Source organism: Abramis brama (genome assembly GCF_963993115.1).
Source record: "Abramis brama genome assembly, chromosome: 5".
Taxonomy (NCBI): Eukaryota; Metazoa; Chordata; class Actinopteri; order Cypriniformes; family Leuciscidae; genus Abramis; species Abramis brama.
The window spans coordinates 43,421,273-43,444,134 of record NC_139967.1 but is presented as its reverse complement, the minus strand read 5'-3'; the positions used below and the strand labels follow the sequence as shown (position 1 = coordinate 43,444,134).

At 37.6% G+C, this 22,862-nt stretch overlaps 2 protein-coding genes across 2 annotated transcripts; one reads left to right on the top strand and one right to left on the bottom strand.

Moving 5' to 3' along the window:
- Positions 1–6,955: 6,955 nt before the first annotated feature.
- Positions 6,956–15,064, bottom strand: zfpl1 (zinc finger protein-like 1). The gene is made up of 8 exons (XM_084113549.1): positions 14,910–15,064; positions 14,318–14,426; positions 13,773–13,884; positions 13,381–13,574; positions 12,693–12,768; positions 8,989–9,150; positions 8,571–8,694; positions 6,956–8,362 (listed from the first exon to the last, which is right to left on the bottom strand). The coding sequence occupies exons 2-8, from the start codon at positions 14,417–14,419 to the stop codon at positions 8,176–8,178; spliced, it is 957 nt and encodes a 318-aa protein (XP_083969675.1). The 5' UTR covers positions 14,420–14,426; positions 14,910–15,064; the 3' UTR covers positions 6,956–8,175.
- A 1,466-nt stretch (positions 15,065–16,530) lies between these two features.
- Positions 16,531–22,653, top strand: rwdd2b (RWD domain containing 2B). Its single transcript, XM_084115905.1, has 5 exons — positions 16,531–16,667; positions 17,851–18,121; positions 18,211–18,278; positions 21,138–21,503; positions 22,177–22,653. Exons 2-5 carry the CDS (start codon positions 17,927–17,929, stop codon positions 22,415–22,417), a joined length of 870 nt encoding a protein of 289 aa, XP_083972031.1. The 5' UTR covers positions 16,531–16,667; positions 17,851–17,926; the 3' UTR covers positions 22,418–22,653.
- The last annotated feature ends 209 nt before the right edge of the window (positions 22,654–22,862 follow it).

Below are 22,862 nucleotides of genomic sequence, written 5' to 3'. Positions count from 1 at the left end.
CTGCAGAACTCTACTTGACATATTGCTTGGAGTTCCCTTTTTGAAGGTACTGTCAGTGAACCGGGTCCCACCCACATGACTCTTCCCTGTGAACAGTCAGCACTCTCAATTGGTTTAGGTTTTTGCAGACAACACAGCTCCTGGTAAGGCGAACTGATCCTAAAGCTGTGAGCAACGTTGGAAGAACCAGTCTCTTCTGTTAGCACAGCCAACCTTGTGAAAAAACTGCCATTTGTCCCAATTATCACTGGGACTGACTGGGGTCCTTGGGGCTATGGACAGACCAATGCTAGAATGGAAATGGTTTCCTCCACTTTGGTACCGGAGTTGGGGAAAGAGGCATCAACCACAATATATCCCTTGTAAGGATAATTAGATGAACTGAGTCCCTATATAGATAGTGAATTGGCACATCAAGCAAGTATTTAGAATACCAAGAGTCAAACACAACAGTGACTTGGGATCCACTGTCCAAAAGAGCCTTGTAGAGCTCTACAAGGATGTCCATTGAGCTTCAGGGACACTGTAGAGGTAGGCACCACCAATCCTTTAGGGAGACATGCTGTTTCTAAGGCATCAATCTGGCTTTTCTTTGAAAAACAGGTTTTCCTGCCTTACTGCTGTCATTTGGTGTTTCACTTCTTTCACTCTTCGCCTTCCTTAGTGAACGGGCTAGCTTTTGGATCACTTTTGTGGGATTTTCAGGGGCTTGGCACCTAGTTGCGATGTGTCCATCTTCTCCACATCGATAGCAGAAGTCGTCCTCCTGGATCTGTCTAGACCTGCCTTTGGGTGGCATAGACCAAGTGCTGGGTGGTCTTTGAGCTTGCTCTGGCGACTGGCTATGAGTTACTCTCATAACACTAATCTTCTACTGCAAATGCTTTATTTGGTCTTTCAGAGATTGCACCTCCAAATCACTGTGGGTATCAACATGTGTCTTTGAAGAAGTAGGCCTAGACTCCAGCGTCACAGAAGCAGCTGACACATTTGGGGACCCTTGTACTAGCCTGGCTCTCAGATCCTTGATGTCTGCTTTTAACTCTTTCACCACAGAAAAGCTAAGTTTCCCTTTGTCATGACCCTGAACAGACTTTATAGTGGCTTTTATTTTCTGCCTTGCAGCTTCATTTTCCTCAGCTTCTCTGACCTCATTCAAAAGGGTCAAAAAGGTTGGCGGTTGAGTTTTCCTCTCTCTAAGCCTCAGCTGCAGAAGCATTAGGTCTGACTCAACAGCCCCTCGAATTAGTTGCTCAACCCTGACTTGATCCAGCATTTGTGGAGACACTCCACCTTTCTGCACAACTTAGTTTAGTGCTTTGTCCACTCTGCGCAGAAAATCTGATAGGGCTTCCGCAGAACATTGTCTTAAAAGGCAAAAGGCAAAATACAAATCCTCGCCTGACTCCGAAGTTCCAAAAGTAGTTTCTAGTGCTTCTATGTATTGTAAAACACTAGCTTCAGGATTAGAGAATCATACTGCCTTGAGTGCCGGCCCTTTTAGGCTCTCTACTACCCTTCGTCTCTTCTCTCTTTCTGAGCACTCACACTCAGCAATCATCATTCGGGCTTGATCAATCAATCCCTCCAATGTTTCTTCCCCTTGAGGAGTTGGCACAGTGCCAGAAAAAGTATGTAATCTTCTATAGACATTATCACTGTGGGGGTTACCTGTTTTCTCTAACAGATCCCTCACTGCACGTATGATAGCTTCTGGAGAACTGGCACTTGGACCTGAAGGAGTTCAACAAACCTTGTAAATCAGTTAACGACTTTCCCTCTCCTACCAAAAACCTGGCAAGCTTCTCTTCAAAACCTGCAGAGGTAGGTACACTTCTCTGGACTACAACAACTTTCCAGGGTTCTTCCCCTTCAGCAGACAACAGTTCAGTGGGAACAAGCTCAGGGTTAATAGTCTCACGACACTCACACAACACCAGTTGTTTAAGTGGGCTGGAACCTGCCTTGGTAGCTCTAATCCACACTCTTCCCCAAGCTTTTACAGATTGTGTGACATCCTCAATATGTGCCACTTCCACCTCTGCCTACCAACAATATGGCATGAGTTTTATCAACCAGAACCTCTTCACACCAATTAGTGAGTTCTGCTTGGAAATCACAAGAGCTAGACAAATCCATCTTAAATTACAAAACAATCAGCAAGAGGTAAACCATTTAGGAAACCAACAAGAGGGAATTTGAGTTCCCCGTATGGACCACCATTTTATGTAACACCCTACTCAGACAGAAGGTTCTTCTTTGATCACACAGGTTCTTTTATTTTGTGTCTCTGGACTAATTTTGGGAACTCCTTTTAAAGCTCAACTCACAATATTCTAACCACTTATTGATATGGAGCACAGAGAATAAAACCTTCAAAATGACTATTTAACAACACCACTACCTTTATTTAAAATACAAAACCAAAATAAGGATATGAATCTGTGCTTTCACAATTAACAATTACAAATTTTATTGAAACCAAGGTTATTTGAATATAGAATGAAAATAAAAATATGCAAATAAGAAGAATTACAATTTACCTAGGGTCTCAAGAACTCTCCCCACATGTAACGGAGGAAATATCACTCAAAACAACACAAATAAATCACTTGAATATTCCAATTCCAATATAGTGAAATGGGTACTTCTGCACAAGAATATTACAGTCATAGCATTAAATCATATTTTTAAATAGTAGGTGGTACATTTGAAGAAGGTTTTTGATTACCTAGATGTAAGTCAACTGCACAATGCTGAGCTCCAAAGTCTTGTCCCACAGTTGCAGTTTGAGCAGTATTGTCATACTAATAAACTGCATGTACATTGTAGGCACCCTCCACCACGAAAGACCTTTTAAACAATGCAAGTGTGAATCACACCCACAATACTCTTTTAGAAGAAAGATATTTCAAAGTTCTAGCTGAAATGACAAATGTCTGTATCTTGAAATATGTATAAGAATCCTTTCAGCAAGTGGCAATTCACGAGTTCACACTTACATACAATTTGAGGGGGTAATGTTTAATGCGTATTTGGCGTGGTGTCCGGGGGGAGGGCTGCGAGCTCGGAGTTCGGCCCGAACCCAGAGTACTCCCCCCGTATGTAAGTTTTTAGGACTAGAAGCGTGGAGAAGGGGTGGTGGGGGGATGCTGCAAAACTGTCAATGGATTGAGGTGAGACTGCTGAGTGTATATATACCTCTTACCATTGATTGCTGAGTGCTCTCCACTTGTGTTAATTATCTGAACGTGCTCCTCCCGAACTTTGTTAATAAAACATAATTTGAAGACAGTGACATGCTTGGCCTCATGCCACTGATTTTCTGCACTCAAACCCACAATCCTCAGCTCCAAAGGCTAATGCCTTATCCACTAGGCCACTGGGCCACAAATCCAAAATGGTTTAATTGGAAAAAGATGGAAAAACCTTTTAAACAATGCAAGTGTGAATCAAACCCATTGTTCATGCTACTCTTTAACATACAGTATTAGGATGGTAGACAGTGGACAGTTTTGTTGACTACTATTTTGAAACTGGAAGTCTGAACTGTTGAAGTGTTGTGTAATGACTTAATAGGTGCTTCTCAATACTCAATTTGATGCTTCATCATTTCCTCCATCCTCCTCCATCCTCCTCCATCCTCCTCCATCCTCCTCCATCCTCCTCCATCCTCCTCCAGCCCGTGACCCAGAAACCAATCGAACTCAGCCATCTTGAAGGACATCTCAATTCTCTAATTGCACCACGAGGAGGTGAGGAGTGAGGAGTGAGGAAGCTTCCTAAGAAGTCATTAGCGAGGACACACTAGGTGTGTGAGTGAACTTACACTGGTCTCACAGTTCGGTTCGATTTCGATTATCATGTCATCGATTCATTTCAATTCAATATCACAACACACTGCATCCTTAATTTTCAATTTTACTTCACATGTATACAATTTTGCCATTAAATACAAGCAGTCAGATATATGAACTGAACCTTTAATTTTATCTGCTCAAAGAAAACATGCTTCTTGAATGTATCAAACATTAAAAAAAACCTCAAGTCTGGGCACAGAAGACAACAGAAGCATTTAGAACACACAAATGTAAATACTAAAAGTGATAGCTGCCATTCATCCACGACATGAGACAGTAGCTCTGCCAGATGAGCACCCGTGTGAGACTCATAAACGGCTTGCAGCACGAGACAAATCTTCCAGTCCCGCTAATGTAATGTGCCGTTATTGTCACATACGACTCTGTCGCGACCGAAGTCCAGGAATCACATGTTATTACAACTCGATGAGCTTGGCTCATTGAAGCCATTACCTGGGCTTTGGTTTCGTGGTAAAGTTCCAGGATAATCTTTTCTGAAAAGTGGCTGCGAGAGGGGAGCTTATATCGCGGCTCCAGTGTATTCAACAGGTGGCAAACCCGGGGTTTCTCAAGTTAGTGGTATTACCCCCTGCATATTTTATTTGTGCGTGACATGATTTATACACAGCGTGGGTATTCTCCAGGTCGTGCTTACCAGGTTGTTCATAAAAGTTGAAATGTGCCAGTTGTCAGCTTTTAAAGTAGTTGGAGCATTTTTAAGTACTCGCACTTGCGTCTCACCTCCCTCTGCCATTGTATGCTACCACGACAAATGACGTCAGAAAAGCGTCAGTACATTATAATCAGTTATGGTAGATTACTGAACTGATACCGAATTGTCCTCGTCTGCATCGCGATGTATCATAGAAACGATTAATTTTGACACCCCTAGGATAAACAGGTGTATCCTTCCCTCGCATCCTAAGGGGGTGGAGCTGAGACACAAGGAAGTGAATTGAGGAAAACAAGGATGCACAAATAAGGAGTGAGGAGCCCACTGAAGCTAAGCTGGGCTGAGCCTGGTCAGTACCTGGATGGGAGACCTCCTAGGAAAACCAGGTTGCTGCTGGAAGAGGTGTTAGTGAGGCCGGTAGGGGTAAATAATGCATTGCAATATACAATATACAGTACAGAATGTGCATTTTATTCATTCATTCTTTTTATTGCTTTAAACATAAATAGCATTGTTCACAAGTTTACACTTACAAATAATGAGAGTAAAAGAGAATGCGTATTTGGTGTGCTGTCCGGGGGAGGGCTCCGAGCTTGGAATGTGGCCTGAACCCAGAGTTCTCCCCCGTATCCCTGGCTGGGATAGGAACTAGCTGAGAGTGAGGAGTCGGGGTGGAGGAGGAATGCAGAAAAGACTGTCGAGGAACGGAGGTGAGTCGGCTTTATATACAGTATACTGTATATATAGGCCTCCAATCGTACTGATTGGGTAGATCATTTGAACGTGCTCCTCCCGACCTTTGTTAAAACATCATGTTTTGCAAAACCATTCCTGCAATCTAACAAACAGCACTGATCTCCTTTTGTTTTGCGAGAGATACATAATTCAAATGAAACTACACATGCAATTCAAATCAATTTTCAAGACAATACATTTTAAAATAAATGGATTCAAAACTATGTGTCATTAAACACAAAAACTTATAGAATCTAGATTCATCATCTAGATATTGATCATCTTAGCACAGGTAAATCAGAATGTTTATTGTGTTTCTGTGACAGTTCAGGTTCAGGCTGAAGTTCAGGCTCTTCTGAACACTTGACTAGTTTCTGTTAGCACTTTGTCAGATCTGGGATTAATTCTTTCAAACACAGTTGCTTTTTTGCTCCATGTGTTTGCATTAATTCTCACTACGGGCTCCGTAGAGGTGGGAGTATCATAATAATAGCTCTTTTGTTTACATTTTCAGCTTTTTTCTCTGCTTCAGACCCTTGTTTAGTTCAGTCTCAGAAAAATATGGAAGGGTGGTACATCTTACGATTCATTAACAGTTCAGCCGGCGATACACAACAGTCCAATGGGGAAGTGAGGTATGGATCTGACCCATCATCCACAGCTTTTCAGTGAAGTCATTTGAGGGTGTGCTTTCCCTTTTCTGCCTTTTCACGTGTGCATGCAATAGACTGGAAATTACATGTTGGAATTTGTACTGCTTTGCAAATTGTTGGAACTCCTATTGTAACATGGCCTATTGTCACGATTCCTGATTTAGGAATTCTGTGTCTCTGGCTTGTGGTTTTATCACATTACTGGCTGTTGTTCCTGCCAGTAAAGCCTTCTCATTGATAATCTATCACCAACTGATGAATTTCCCATTCAAATGAAAGGGATCGGTGCCAAACTTCTCTCAAGCTTCAGAAGTTTAAGATAGCTTGTATTTTAGTTTTCTCAAGCCTTGACACCTTATTCATAGTCACTCATGAGTTATAGTCAATTCTTTTGAATTCTGGGCAGAACATTTCTCAGTCTGGCATTGTGTTGCTCTGAAGTGGAATCCCTGACTGTGACATTCACTGGGACCATAAGTGCAACCCTTCAAGGGGAACCTAAAAAGTCTTAAAATGATTTAAATGACTCCAAGATGATATTTCAAGGCCCTTTTATCTTGGATGTACCTCTGGTACTTCTGTTGTAACATTAATTTAAAAAAAAAATGTAATAAATAATTCAATTAATGTTGCACAACTTTGTTTTTAGTGTTTCTTTTTTTAAATTTTAAACCAAGTATAAGAAAAAAAAAAATGTGGTTTTGCAATACCAATACATTGAGGTAATCACTCAAAACAAAACAACCTCCAGTGTAACACTTGAGATGGATTGACCCAATAATGTATATTATGACAAAAAGTGGAAATCCATGGACACAGAGAAGTATATTGCAAAAAAAAAAAAAACATGTTATAAAGTTGACCCACAACCAGAGATGATGTAAATATTATGATAGGCACTCCAGTAAGCAATCACTGTAGGGAATACCCAGATGATCGCTTTCTTGAGATACAGTTGGAGCTGAAGGATAAAGTCAACAACTAAATGCTGTTAATTACTGCTACAGTCAAGAAATGCAACAAGGATATTTGAGAATGGCAAATAATATCAATGTTTATCTCCAGATACATTTGAGCTTTGGGTTGCTGGGGTGAGTTTTGCAAACATATACAGTACACTTTAAATTCTTCTGTACAAATGCTGTTTGTGTGAATCTGTCAAGAACATGTTCGGGTCATATTTCACATCAAAAGAAAATGATAAATATCTTTCTCTAAAGAATATAAATATAATAAGTATAATTTGCATAAGAACAAAATTATCCATTTCTGAAAAAAAATATATAATTTAAATTGGACAGTACATTAAAGTACTTTTGTAGGTATGCATTATCGTATTTCTAGTACAGCATTTAATTTGTGCTGATTAAAAAGTTTGTGTTCAGATATGATGATTTTCATTACTGTATTGAGTGCTTTTTTTCATAACAGTAATGGAAATATAGAGACCATATAGTTGTTATTTTAATAATGTCACAATGTAAAAAAAAAAAAAAAAATGTAATAGCCCTAAAATAGGCTTCATTTCTGTAATTCAAAATATAATTTTTGAATGAAATATGGCCCAGACACTTCATTCACCAAGTACAGTTTGCATCTGTCTACTTAAAGCTGTATCTACTAAAGCATTTTGCAATTTGCCATCCAAAACCATTTTCTAAATGCTTTAGTAAATCAGTTTTACAGTCCATACAATCCACTGCAGAGAGATCAGCAAAAGCCTATTCACAGGCAGGGGTCTAACTGAATCAGCAATTAATAAAAGGCAATCAACTATTAAAAAAAAAAAAAGAAAAAAAAAAAGACACCTCACATGGCTCATAACCATGTATACTCAGAGAAGCAATAATCTCACCAATTCCATGTGTGATCCTAATGAGTTCTGTGCATATTATAAGAAATAATTAAAGATTTCAAAACAGTTACATAAAATCTTTGATCCCAATTTTTAGAAGGGTATGCCAGGAAGAAGTACAGAACTGAACGAAACAAAGTTGCACACACTTTTATAAAGCCTATATCATCTCACTCAAGAGAAACAGGAGATTTGTTGTGCAACAACTTCTTGACCATCTCCATCTTTATCTTCTCTCAAGTTGACCACTAAGTCACACTTTCCAAACAGCAGCATCTTCACACTAGTCCCAGAATCTTGAGGAGCATTCCTTCTCCAGCATTTCCAGTTCATGTTTTACCAGTAAAGTCAAACTCCACGCTGAATCCACACACTGAGCTTTAGCTGGAAGTTGATCCGTTACATGTTGCCTACCCTGATGTTGGGATTCAGCATGGGATCCAGGTTCGGGTCTGACTCAGCAGAGGCCCGACCCAGTTTAGCCATGATGATGATGAGGGTGAAGAAACCAATCACTCCAACTAACAGCAACATGAAGATTCGCTGTTTCAGTGTGAGGGCCTTTTTCTTAGGGTTACTACGATTCCTAGGAAAAATAATAAATGCACACAAGCATATTTGTAAATATTATGAAAATAAAAAACATTTTTACCATAGTAAATTTAAATCAATTAAATTAGTAAAATATCTGTCAAAACTGCCAGTGAAAATATATTACAGCATACGACAAATAGGATAAAGCCATAGCAAAATTTGCAATAAATGAATTTGAGCCACAGACTGAGGACACTCACTTTAGGACCTGTGCAAACCAGCTAAGGGCAGGCCGTCTGCGGTACTTATCATCATCAAAGTCAATCTGCATCACTTCACTGTTTCCTGAATCCCGTGTGTCGTACACCTTTCTTGGGGAAGTAGCTGAGAAGATGCATTGCAAGAAATCAACAAAGAATATATCAGAGACTATACTTTGTCATGCACGTACAACACACTACGTGAGATACTATATCTCACAATGCAATGCAACCAAGTTCCATTTCCTGAGTGACAAATAAATACATCAAATGTGATTTTAAACCTGTTGTTCTTGACACATCATGTGATTGAGCTGCCGAAGTGGAATCATTTAATGGAAAAAAAAATAATTAAAAATGGTCAAATTTGTTCAATAGTTACATATTCATGCTACAGTACGTCAGTGCTGGAGGATACCTGTGTTAATAGTGACTGTGTCGGTGGTAGAGGTGGTGCTCATATTGATGACGGAGTGTTTCTGGGCACTCAGTTCTCCATTATTGTGGATGTGCTCCACATCCTGATGGGGTGGTAGAGTGGTGAGTGTGGGGTTTGACATTGTTATATCCACTGCAGGGGCTAGAACACAGATATGTTTATTAAATTAGTTTGATACTTTTTTTATACAATGGTCTGTCTCAATACTCAAGTCTGATTGGTAGGAAGGTGTGCAATACAACCTTTCTTTCTTCTGCTGAACACAAAAGATATTTTGAAGAATGTCGGTTGATGGGCCCCACTGACTTCCATAGTAGTTTTTTTTTTTAATACTATGGAAGTCAATAGAGCCCATCAACTCTTTTGTTACCAATATACTTCTAAAGATCTTCTTTTGTGATCAGCAAAAGAAAGAAATTCATACAGTTTTGGAACAACTTGAGGGTGAATAAATGTTGACAGAATTTTCATTTTTGGTGAACAATCCCTTTAATTCACAGGTAGTCACAAGTTTGCGCTGCTCAAACAGAAACGTGTTGTCAACCCTGCCCCACAACTTTTATTAATAAATTAACTTTGCTACTGAATCACTAAATTAGCAGCAAGGAGGTTGTCTGTGTTTAAGTAGTTAAACTCACAGCTTCATTGTTAGTAGAGAGTCGCTTCACAGACACAGGTAATATATATTATACAAGTATTATATATGTAAATATACAGTATCTCACAAAAGTGAGTACACCCCTCACATTTTGTGAGATACTGTGTATATATATATATATATATATATATATATACACAGTGAGGAAAATAAGTATTTGAACACCCTGCTATTTTGCAAGTTCTCCCACTTAGAAATCATGGAGGGGTCTGAAATTGTCATCGTAGGTGCATGTCCACTGTGAGAGACATAATCTAAAAAAAAAAATCAAGAAATCACAATGTATGATTTTTTAACTATTTATTTGTATGATACAGCTGCAAATAATTATTTGAACACCTGAGAAAATCAATGTTAATATTTGGTACAGTAGCCTTTGTTTGCAATTACAGAGGTCAAACGTTTCCTGTAGTTTTTCACCAGGTTTGCACACACTGCAGGAGGGAGTTTGGCCCACTCCTCCACACAGATCTTCTCGAGATCAGTCAGGTTTCTGGGCTGTCGCTGAGAAACACAGAGTTTGAGCTCCCTCCAAAGATTCTCTATTGGGCTTAGGTCTGGAGACTGGCTAGGCCACACCAGAACCTTGATATGCTTCTTACAGAGCCACTCCTTGGTTATCCTGGCTGTGTGCTTCGGGTCATTGTCATGTTGGAAGACCCAGCCTCGACCCATCTTCAATGCTCTAACTGAGGGAAGGAGGTTGTTCCCCAAAATCTCGCAATACATGGCCCCGGTCATCCTCTCCTTAATACAGTGCAGTCGCCCTGTCCCATGTGCAGAAAAACACCCCCAAAGCATGATGCTACCACCCCCATGCTTCACAGTAGGGATGGTGTTCTTGGGATGGTACTCATCATTCTTCTTCCTCCAAACACGTTTAGTGGAATTATGACCAAAAAGTTCTATTTTGGTCTCATCTGACCACATGACTTTCTCCCATGACTCCTCTGGATCATCCAAATGGTCATTGGCAAACTTAAGACGGGCCTTGACATGTGCTGGTTTAAGCAGGGGAACCTTCCGTGCCATGCATGATTTCAAACCATGACGTCTTAGTGTATTACCAACAGTAACCTTGGAAACGGTGGTCCCAGCTCTTTTCAGGTCATTGACCAGGTCCTCCCGTGTAGTTCTGGGCTGATTTCTCACCTTTCTTAGGATCATTGAGACCCCACGAGGTGAGATCTTGCATGGAGCCCCAGTCCGAGGGAGATTGACAGTCATGTTTAGCTTCTTCCATTAGGGCTGGGGCGGTTACCGCATTACCGCATTACCGCAAAACCGCGGTCACATGATGCCTACCGCGGGTCTGAGCTCGTCACCGTCATCACCGCAAAAAAAAAAAAAAAGCATTGGCCTGCACATGTGTGCACGTTGTGTCTAATTACATTGATTCTAATGACATGGATTGTGTCTAATGACATTGTGTCTTACATAAGTTTTGTTTAGAAAACCTTGAATCCATCAAAAGATGGAGCACATCCAACCTTTCGCGAGTTGAGGAGCGCAATGTTCCATGACACATAATAACATTCCATTCGTATTGACTATTAGGCCTATATGCGAGAGTACCTACAGACATCCCAAGTCTCCCAGAAGTTCCGGGAGTCTCCCGCATATTAATAGCGGCTCCATGATGCCCGCAAATTAGTTAAAATCTCCCAGAATCTAGAGCGAGCGAGCAAGAGTGCGCATGCGAGACAGAGACTGTGTTCCAAACCGTGTAGCGCGCGCACGGCAGAGAGGGAGAGGGAGCGAGAGAGAGCATCCTGATTGGTCCGTTTCGGTAAGTCAACCAATCAGTTGTCAGTGTGGGTGGGCTTTTATCTCTTCTTCTCTGATTGATTTAAAGCGGTTTACCGCTATACCGCGGGAATTTCTTGCTTTTCAACCGCGGTAAGAAAAAATCCATACCGTCCCAGCCCAATCTTCCATTTTCTAATGATAGCTTCAACAGTGGACCTTTTTTCACCAAGCTGCATGGCAATTTCCCCGTAGCCCTTTCCAGCCTTGTGGAGGTGTACAATTTTGTCTCTAGTGTCTTTGGACAGCTCTTTGGTCTTGGCCATGTTAGTAGTTGGATTCTTACTGATTGTATGGGGTGGACAGGTGTCTTTATGCAGCTAACGACCTCAAACAGGTGCATCTAATTTAGGATAATAAATGGAGTGGAGGTGGACATTTTAAAGGCAGACTAACAGGTCTTTGAGGGTCAGAATTCTAGCTGATAGACAGGTGTTCAAATACTTATTTGCAGCTGTATCATACAAATAAATAGTTAAAAAATCATATATTGTGATTTCTGGATTTTTTTTTTTAGATTATGTCTCTCACAGTGGACATGCACCTACGATGACAATTTCAGACCCCTCCATGATTTCCAAGTGGGAGAACTTGCAAAATAGCAGGGTGTTCAAATACTTATTTTCCTCACTGTATATATATGTATATATATGTATTAAGACTGTCATAGCTATTAGCAAGAAATTAAGACTGTCATAGCTATTCATATAATGATTTTACTAATTTATATATATATATATATATATATATATATATATATATATATATATATATATATATATATATATATAAATTAGTAAAATCATTATATGAATAGCTATGACAGTCTTAATTTCTTAACCATACAGTTTTTTTTTATTTTGGCGGAAAACAAGACCTTAAAGCTTTTCTTTTGTTACCAACACAACAGCTGTGGAAGATGGTTAAGCAAGCCCTTGTGGTGCTGTCAGAAGCAAACCACGCACGAAATATGCATGAAATAGGAAAATGCAAATAAATAACAAAAACAAAAACACATCCCTGATGAATATTTGTATTTGACATCAATTCTAAGTACTGACCGATAGGAGTGTTTTCCACAAAATTATTATAGTAAAATATATTTCTCTAATCTTCCATGACATTTCCGTGACTGGAAAACTGCATCACAGATTTCCATGTTTCCCAGGACGTGCGAGAACCCTGCTAAAAATGTAAATTACAATTATGAAAAACTCACTCTCAAAAGTTGACCATTCAGAGTAACACGTAACATCATGTGTTGAGGTTTCCTCCCTCTCTGGTGGGTCTTCAATCTGGACAGAAAGAAGTCCAGATGCAAATGCAAATTAATGGCCAAATCAGTGTTAACACTTAATGTTGAAAGACAAATGTCTTGAACAAGATAAGATAAGGTAAGATTTACTCTAAAAGTTTGCTGTTAATATTTATTATATCTTCAAATTCGGTTTGTCCCGTATTTTCATGTCGCATTCAGTGCCAATGGGCCTTTAAATCTGTGTGATTATTTTGACAAGTCACTCAATCCTGCTCAATTGATTGATTCAATTTTAAACCAATTTAACTCAATTAAAAGTCTCACTGTCCTTCTCCAATCTTATTTTAAAATATCAATAAATCTAATGGCTAATGCTTGATCTACAGTTTTAAATATTTAAAATTGTAGATGCACCTCATGAAAGTGAATGAATGAACATCCACAATGTGCAGTGCTGGAATCTAGACAAAGTGTCCCTAAAGAAGCTTAAATATACAATCATTTTATTACATAATTCCTTTACTTCCATTGGTGGAAATACTGATTATTTACCATTACTATTTATCTACTATTTAACTCAGGTGTGGAAAAAGTATGTGTGTCTATAATTGTGAAGTGGTGCATCATAACTGATGGCATATTTCCTCACCAGCGGAAGGCCCAGTCCTGCTCTAGCCCAGTTGACGGAGGACAGTAGTTCTCTCAGCATGTCTGCAATAGGACTGGCCAGGTTTGGGGGTGGAAACACAGGACCCTGGCATGTTGGGCACTGGTACCCAGCAGGTGCCGTGTAGAGAGGCTGACGGGCGGCCAACTCATTCAGACATGACCAGTGGAATAAATCTGACATGGTAAATAATGAAATGTAATGAAAATGATAAAATAATAATCTCAATAAAAAAGTCTATCCCAGAATATACCAAATAAAAGCCACACCAATGCAGACATTCATAGAGACTACTGCGTAAAATGCTTCATTACTTTTTCTGAACTTCCGACTATGAGTTCACTAGAATAGATTATATCTCTGTAGCTGCTTACCATAACAAACTAGTCGAACCGTATCCTGGGAATCTAAGGGCTGGCTGCACAGGCTGCAGTTGGAGTTGTAATCGCTGTCTTGTAGCCACTGCAGGTATGACTGTACAATGCACTGTGCAAACAAGAGTAACAGGAAACAGAAGTGTGTTTATCTGTGTATAAATCTTCCAAATGTACTGTATATTCTTCCTAAAGGGATAGTCCACCCAAAAGTTAAAATTCTGTCATCATTTCCTCACCCTTGTGTCATTCCAAACCTGTATGCATTTCTTTTTTTCTGCAAGAACAAGATTTTTAAGAATTTGTTACTAAATAGCTTTGGTTTCCAAAGTGTTTTTTTTTATATCATACAATATAATTCAGCAGTAACAAACCTTTTTCATTACCAACATTTTTTTTTTTTTAAATGTATCTTCTTTTATGTTCCACTGAAGAAAGAAAGGTTTGGCACAACATGAGACGGAGTAAATGATGACATAATTTTTAATTTTGGGTGGACTATAGCTTTTCAATCATGAATTTTAACTGAATATTAAACCACTCACCTTGTTGTGATTGGATACAAGACAGTGCTCACACACGTTGACACGATGTTCAAAGCAGAACAGGTTCGTTACCTTCCTCTTAGGACACTTGCACAAACCCATGATCTCCCTGGCAAGCAAAACATCCATAAATAATTATCCAGAATCCATATATTAACTCGAGTAGCAGCTACTTGATAGACTTGACTCGAGGGTTCATTCTAAATACTCTTAAAAATATGCATTTTAAATATAAAACTTTTTGTTTAACTATGCAGCTCTTCTCGGCACTTAATATACTGTATTAATTCAAACTGTCTTTTTTGGTTATTAATATATATATAAAATATACTAAATAATGGCACACTTATATATATATATACACTTATATATATATATATATATATATATATATATATATATATATATATATAAGTGTATATATATATATAAGTGTGCCATTATTTAGTAAAATACCGTCACACCCAAAGTAAATGTAAACATTACCGAGCTGACAGTGACAGTCCACGGATGGTTAACGTTAGCCGCTCGACTGTATCAAACTTCCCGCAAACTAATCACCATTCTAATAGTGAAACAATATTATATTTACCTGAAAATATCAACGGAGATTCCAGTCAACCACAAGCTGAAGCAAATATCAACACTCTCGAATACTTTCCTCAATATTTTTTTAACATCTCGTCAGATTGCTTTTTTGCCACGTCTCTTCCGCTACCGTCGCAGAGCAATGGCGTCACTAAACACAACAGTGTCGCATTACAACTATTTCGTATCTATATTTTAATTTGTGAGTTTGTGATCAGCCCTGGCTATTTTATATATTGATTTTGTTTTAAATATCGTCAGCCAAAACGTCCCGAGATTTACACACAAAAAAGCCAATTACTCTTATTTTGAAACTACCCTGAATCCAAATGCAGGCATTTAAAATGGGAGTATCACTCTGGGAGTGACCGTAGTAGCATTTGTATGTTGATATTGCAGTTACACCAAAAGAATATGGCATTGTTTTTGCTGCTATCCCAAGGAATGTTTTGCAGCTTATGATTGGATCCAGAACAGAGCTATTTGTGACAGCTCCTGTTAACAATATTTTTCTGGGAAGTGTAGATGTTACAAAAAACAAATGTTCAAGTAATTACATTAGAAATCTTTTGGTAAATGTTACGGTTCCTCCTGCTAAAATTTTTTGGACATCTCTTTATAAGGATATTGATTGGAAAAAAAATGTGGTTGATGAGTAATAAATTCTGTCTTAACAATAAAATAAAAGTTGAAGTATCTTTCAAAATTATACACAGAATATATCCGGCAAAAAAGACGTTAGAAAGATTTAAGATTGATTTTGAGTATTCATGTAATTTCTGTGGCTTAAATGAAGAAACTATTGAACATTTGTTTTATCACTGTGTGTTTACTAAAATGTTCTGGATGAATGTACAAAACTTTATTGAAAGGAAACCAGGACAGTCATTATATTTGCAGGAGAAGGACGTTCTTCTTTACTTTGAGGACATTAATTTGGAAAAGGACTTGATTTTCTTTGTACAACTTGTTTTATTTTTAGGAAAATTTCACATTCATAAAAGAAAGTGGACTGACAGCAAGCCATTATTTAACCTATTTCTACAAGAGCTATCTCATTACAGCACCACTATCAATGATCTTAAACAGTCAAAGGCTTTAAAAACAAATTCTATTCTGAAAAAATTCCTATGCAACTAATGTGTTTTTTGTATACTCTTTGTAATCTTATTTCTTTTAATGTTTGTACCCCTGGCAAACAGTTTTGTTCTGTACATTTTTGTTAATAAAATTCATTAAAAAAATAAAAAATAAAAAAAAGTAGCATTTGTATGGATACCAGCTCATGTATGGATGGAGGGGAATGCTGGTGAATAATATGTTTAAAATTCAGACAAATGTGGGAACAGGAGATTGGAATTCAGTATTAGAAGAAGGGATGAATCAATAATTGCAAGTCAGTAGAGGACTGCATGACAATTTTGACAAAAAGCATCCTGCAGGGAAATGTAAATTCAGTGAACAAGAAACAGCTGAGCACAAATTAATATAATATCATTAGGAAATTTACTGGCTAAAAATATGGCAAAATCCTTATGAAATATGGAGTTAACTTGGGATTCTTAAAAACATTAGGAGTCGAATGGTGGCGGTAATGCACCTAAAAGGTCTGCCAACCGCCAATAAAAAGAAAAGAAGAAGTAGGTGCGAGCTGAATTCTGAACATTGGACTGCATCAAGAAGCTGGGCGAATATGCGAGCTTTTCCCTGTGAGTTGTCCACAGGATAAATCACGAAAGGACCGTGACTGGTCCCGAAAAAGGTATGGATAAAGCCCTGTGTCCGTTTCAGAACTTCGGACACTTTTCTACTTCACGTAGTGACGCGTGCATTTGCGTATTTTATGACAGATGAATGAAGTAGATCAGATGCAATATTTTTAACCCTAACCCTAACTTTTCATTCAATTCTTAATGCATTACGTAATACAACGCCGCATGTAAAAAAAAAAAAAAAAGTTCAACATATGATATATACCTATATTTTAATACAAATACAGAGAAGTCTATTTTTTTTATCATTTTTATTTTGGTAAGCATGACAGAACATAACATAAGTTATAAAACCATTGATGTGTGAGCAGTAGTGCAACTGAGCAACTGAATTCGTGTTAAATCCACGAATAAGAAGAATAACAAATATATGTGAGCAAACTGCAGGTTTTGGGCGCTGGATCTAAATACAGTAGCCTACCTGCCGCAGTATTTCAAACACTAAAAACAGCAGGACATTCTAATAAGCTTAATGTGAAAAATTAATAACGTGCAACCTTGCAACTAAGACAGTAATTTTAAAATATGAAATTAAATATTAGAGCTGCTCAATTATGGGTACTGAGAATCACGATTTTTGTTTGTTTATTTAAATTAGAGAATATAATAGACAATTATTATTATTAATAGACAAATATACAAAATAACATGTTCTGATAAATGTTAATTGCAGTTTTTTTTTTTTTATTAATCAAATAGATATTTTTTTTTTTATAAATCGGTTTGAATGAATGATTCAATGACTCACTCGTAAAGACTTCACTTGTTTCATGAATGAATGATTCAATAACAAAAACATTTTTTAAGTCACTTGTCACCATCTACGGGTGTAATGGTGTAATTGTTACATTCTTTTTTTTTTAAGAAAGTGAAAGTGCCTTGATTTGTACCAAGGCATTTTCTTTATAATAGTTTTCTATGGAAAAAGCTTCATATTCTGGGTGCATCGGTTTGCCTGTATAATGCATCATCTATATGATGTATACTGAATTTGGTCTTTTAATATCAGTGTTTTAGTATATTAGTACTTAGTACAAAACTGGTGAAAATAACTGGCCTTTCAAGGTGGGGAAATTCTATTAGGGTGTGATCATCTCACGTGAAAATTTAATCATGAATTATGCTTGCATCCATTCTAACCACTAATTCTATTTTTATTTTATTTTTATATAGTCTTGGCAGAAGTGTGTGACTGTGAGCAAATATTCTGCAAGTACACTGGATTTGAGTTGATACAAATGTTGGAAATATGACTTGCTCAGAGGAAGCAGAGGCACAATTTGCAGAGATAGAGCTGCTATTAAGCATGTTTCCAAATGAAGAAGAGTTACAAGTGGATGAGCTCTCCCATGCAGAGCTCAGGGCTTATGTGGAGGGCTCAGCTCATACTCCCCCCAGTTCCAGACCACAATTCAACATCAAGCTGAAGGTGGAGAACCTTGCAGTAAGTTGGGGAAATACATTCAAATGCACTCTTTATCATTTAATTTTAATTTGATCAGTTAATTCCATGTCTATCTTTTTTCCTCATAGGTGAGCATTACATTGTTGTGCACCTACCCAGCTGACTACCCGAAAGTGTTGCCAGATATTACTGTCAGGTATTTAAATATTTTGAGTTTCCAATTAATATTTTTCATAAGCTGTTTTTATTGATTGTTTACTCTGTGACGTACTTGAATACTCATTGACAGTTCCTATTGGACTTTCTATGATAATTTGATAGTCCTGAAGGATTCTAGTGGGATCAAACCTAGACAGCAACATAGACAGTGTCGGTTCACATCTGGTACGACTGGAATCCATGTGTACCAGATGTGGGCCGGATCTGGGCCGACACTATACCCTCTGGGAATAAGTGTTCAAAAGTGAAATTAATTAGTACTGAATTAAACTTAAATCGGTAACGCTTTACAATAAGGTTTCATTAGTTAACATTAGCTAACTACATTAGTTAACATGAACTAATAATGAACTGCACTTCTACAGCATTTATTAATCTTTGTTAATGTTAATTTCAACATTTACTAATACATTATTCAAATCAAAAGTTGTATTTGTTTACATTAGTTAATGCACTGTGAAGTTACATTAACATACAATGAACAGTTGTATCTTTATTAACTAAGGTTAATAGAATCGAGTTTTCAAATTTGCAAAAACGAAGGTTTAAAATGTGCTTGAATTTTGAACATCATCCTTGTAAATGCTTGATCCTTTCTTTCTTAGAACGTCCAGTGTGATTTAAAAAAGAAGAAAATATTAATGAATAATATGACCTTTAAATGACCTGGATTCGCTGTGCATTGTGAGTCTCATTACTTTGATGTCGTGCAAGCACACGTCGAAGTACTCATGATAAGAGTAAGAACATTTATAAAAAGTAAAAACACGAATGCTAAAAACAGTGCAAAAATAAGACATTGATGTTTGCACTAATCAGTTCCTCCCAACCAAATGTAGCTTGAAACAGATTTTTATTCAAACTTAAAATGCGACTACATACAGTAGTACGGTAATCATTTCAAATTTTATTTTCATAATGTAAAGATAAGCGTGTAGAATACTGAACTCTGAGGCAATGCGTTTAGCTATTAGACACCAAACACTGTTGTCGTGCAAATGAACGGCCAGAGCGCATTAAAAGTTTTCTGTTTTCAGTTAAAGGGATATTTCACCGCTGGAAAGATGAATGTGTATTTAAATGGTCATTTATGTAGTAGAAATGTGAAATTATTTTAGAAGTTGGTGCCTTCTAGACTGGGAAAAGCCAAAAAAAAATTTTTTGGCTCATGTGGATGAAACACAACAACTCCCAGAATGCAATTGCTTCGCTGCCCTACGAGGCCACTCCCAAGCCACGCCTACCAGTTACAGAGGGCCGTATTGGAAGAAATGATACAACTAGACTACTAGTCGACTCGAAACTGAAAAGACACCGTTTTATTGTGAGATCCCCCTATGGGCGGGTTGAAAACATGCGGAACGAGCTCCTCCTACTGGCTGTAGTCTCTCGCCTCTGGCCAAAAAAGCCTCCGATGACGCAAAATGACGATTATCTGAGGTTTTTTTCCAGACACACAATACAGAAATCTCTCGTCTCAGGGGGACATGAGGGAGGGAAGCACGGTCATTCGAAAATACTACCAGCTTTGTACTGATACAAAGCTTAATGCTAATCGGTGAAGTATCCTTTTAAGCGGCCCCTAAGTTAAAGGCATACTATGCAAGATTTGTACCTTAATATAACAGCTTTGAGGGGCGGGTTGATTGCCACCTCTCAATGCAGGTTTGAGAGGTGGCACCCCTACAAATCTCGCGAGAATCACGACTTGCTTTACGGCACGACGTCACATACATCAACAACAAATGAAGCAGCCTTTATGGAAGACGCTAGCACGCATTTCAGACTTGAATCATGGCAGAGTCGACGAAGAAAACGCGGTCGGAAGAGTGCAGAGACGACTCTACGTGAGTGGTATTTACGACAGTAACGTTAAATACAAGTACTCCATAGGGGTCGCTGTTTGAGAAAAACGGAAACTGCATAGTGTGCCTTTAATAACTAATGATCTTTGCAATGGAAGTGAATCAATCAAAAACTAACTTCAGCTAGACTAACTTTTTTCAAGAGCTGCTGTAAAGCCAAAACAATCTGTTTCTTTAATTTCCTATTATCTCTGTAACGCTGCTTTGAAACAGTCTATATTGTTAAAAGCGCTATATAAATGAAGGTGACTTGACTTGACTGACACTGTAAAATCTTTAGTACACTCATTTACTTTGCACAACTATTTGTATTCTGATATGGGTTGATGAATATATATGTGTGTGATTTTCTTTTGCTGTCATATCATTAAATTACTTTTTATTAAAGAAAAATATCCGAAAGAATAAATAATAGCAATAGCCTTTGTTTTACTGTAGCTAATGCAGTAATGCATAGTTAATTTTATTTTAGAATAAGAAAAAATATGTATTTGTTCGTGGGACAATTGGTTGGAATTATATTCTTAGCAAAATGTATGCATATGCTGCTTAAAAATAGTAACAACAGATGCTGTTTTCTGCAAGTGTTTTTTCTCCTCTGACACTCACCAAACAGATTCAGTATTCCTCAAAATTAACAAAAATGCACAATAGAATACAATTACAGAATTGTATGCAAATATGCAATGATTTAATACATAAAACATACTTTATGGATTTCTCACTTAATCTACCAGTGGCTTTGCTGCTGACCTACGATGATTTAATCAGACAAATCACCACAAATGACTTTACTTTAGTGCTTGAATTTCACTCAAAAATCTGTACGGACGCTGAGTCCCTCCAGGGCCGGATTTGAGGAACCCTGATAAAATTTATCTGAATTCCCATTAGGATCCAAGTTATTATAAATATTTCAAATGGATTTCTTCTGGATTTTTACTAGGATAATAATTTTTTGCCCTTTTCAGATGTTCTGAGCTCACTAGATCCCAGCAGATGCTGCTTCACTCCAACCTCAACACCTACCTGTCTGAAAACTGCAGTGGTGATGTGTGTATTCTGTCTGCTGTGCAGTGGATCAATGAAAATGCACAAGGATATATCAGTAAAAGTGCTCCTGTCCACGATCCCAAGAAGGAAAATGTTTCAATGCAGTCAAAAGAGACCTTCACTAGACTCTGGATCTACAGCCATCATATCTACAATAAGATGAAGAGGAAGAACATTCTGGAATGGGCAAAGGAGCTGAACCTTTCTGGGTTCAGTATGCCGGGAAAGCCTGGTATTGTGTGTGTGGAGGGTCTGCAGTCTGCTTGTGATGAGTTCTGGGCCAGGTATGAATTGAAATCTAAACCAAATCAATAGGGTCTACTCTTACTCTTTTGTGAACACGCCTTTTGAGTGTAAACTCAAAATACCAAAGATGAGTTTAATACCTAATTTAAAATAGGTTTTGTTTGTGTGCCTGTGTGTGTGTGTGACTACTTGTTAGGTCCAAAATAAGGATCTTATTTATTATGTTAGGGGCCTGTGTGTGTATGCGTTTCATGGCTGTTTAGATGACTATAAAACATTTCTTGAACTTGGACATATGTTTAAGTGCTTAAATTCGCTAGTATAAGTTTGAAAACCCCTGATATAGGCGATCTCCCAAATTCATATACAGTAGATTAACTTTTCATTTTGATGGTTTAATGTTCTCTGCAACTAATAATTGACCATACTTTATGGTTGACACAAACAATCTTAATTTAATTTTCAAATTGTTTTGTTTAATTGTTTAATTATACCGGTCAAAAGTCAGAAGGAGATTTTTTTAATGTTTTGAAAGAAGTCCCTTATGTTCACCAAGGCTGCATTTATTTGATTAAAAAAAACAGTAATATTTGTGAATGAAATATTACAATTTAAAATAACTTTTATATTTAAATCTATTTTAAAATATTTATTCCTGTGATGGCAAAGCAGATTTTTATTATTGGTGCATTTTTTTAAATATATTTTCAGGGTGAAAGTTTTAACATGGAAAAGAATTATGATTCGTCACAGAGAGGATGTCCCTTTGGAAAACAGCTTGATAGAGGAGAGAACTGACTCCCTTCGCAAGTTCACTGGATTTCATGAAGCCATTTTTGACCCTCACGGGACCAGAGGAAACCATATGGACCTTGGACAGCTTTATCAGTTCCTTAATGACAAAGGTTGTGCTGATATCTTTCAAATGTACTTTGGGATTGAGGGGAGATAATAGTTTGTCTGTGTCTGTTTGTGTGCACATCATTTCTATTTTTGCCTTATTTTTAGGCTAAATATTGAAAACATTACAAATTTTAAAACAGGAACCCAATTTTACAGTAAAGGCAATGAAATGTGCAATCCAAACATATTAGTAGGGTTGTAGTTCTGCATCACTGTTGTGTCTAAAGGATGCACCCGTGTCATCAATCCTCAAATTTCTTATCTTCATAAAGATGGTTTACTTCACTGTGCTGTCTTTGGAATTTTTTCTTTTAGCAACTCACTTCAAATGTAGTTTATCTTCCTTTTATGGAAAACAATGTTGTTCCGACAGTGTTTTCTCTCTTGGTGCATTAGTGCCTGCCCACTTTTTCAGTGGCGTTGGTTCTGGAAGTATTTTTTCCATTCATTTTTTAAAGTATTATAAGCAATGAACCAAACCAACCAGCTATGAG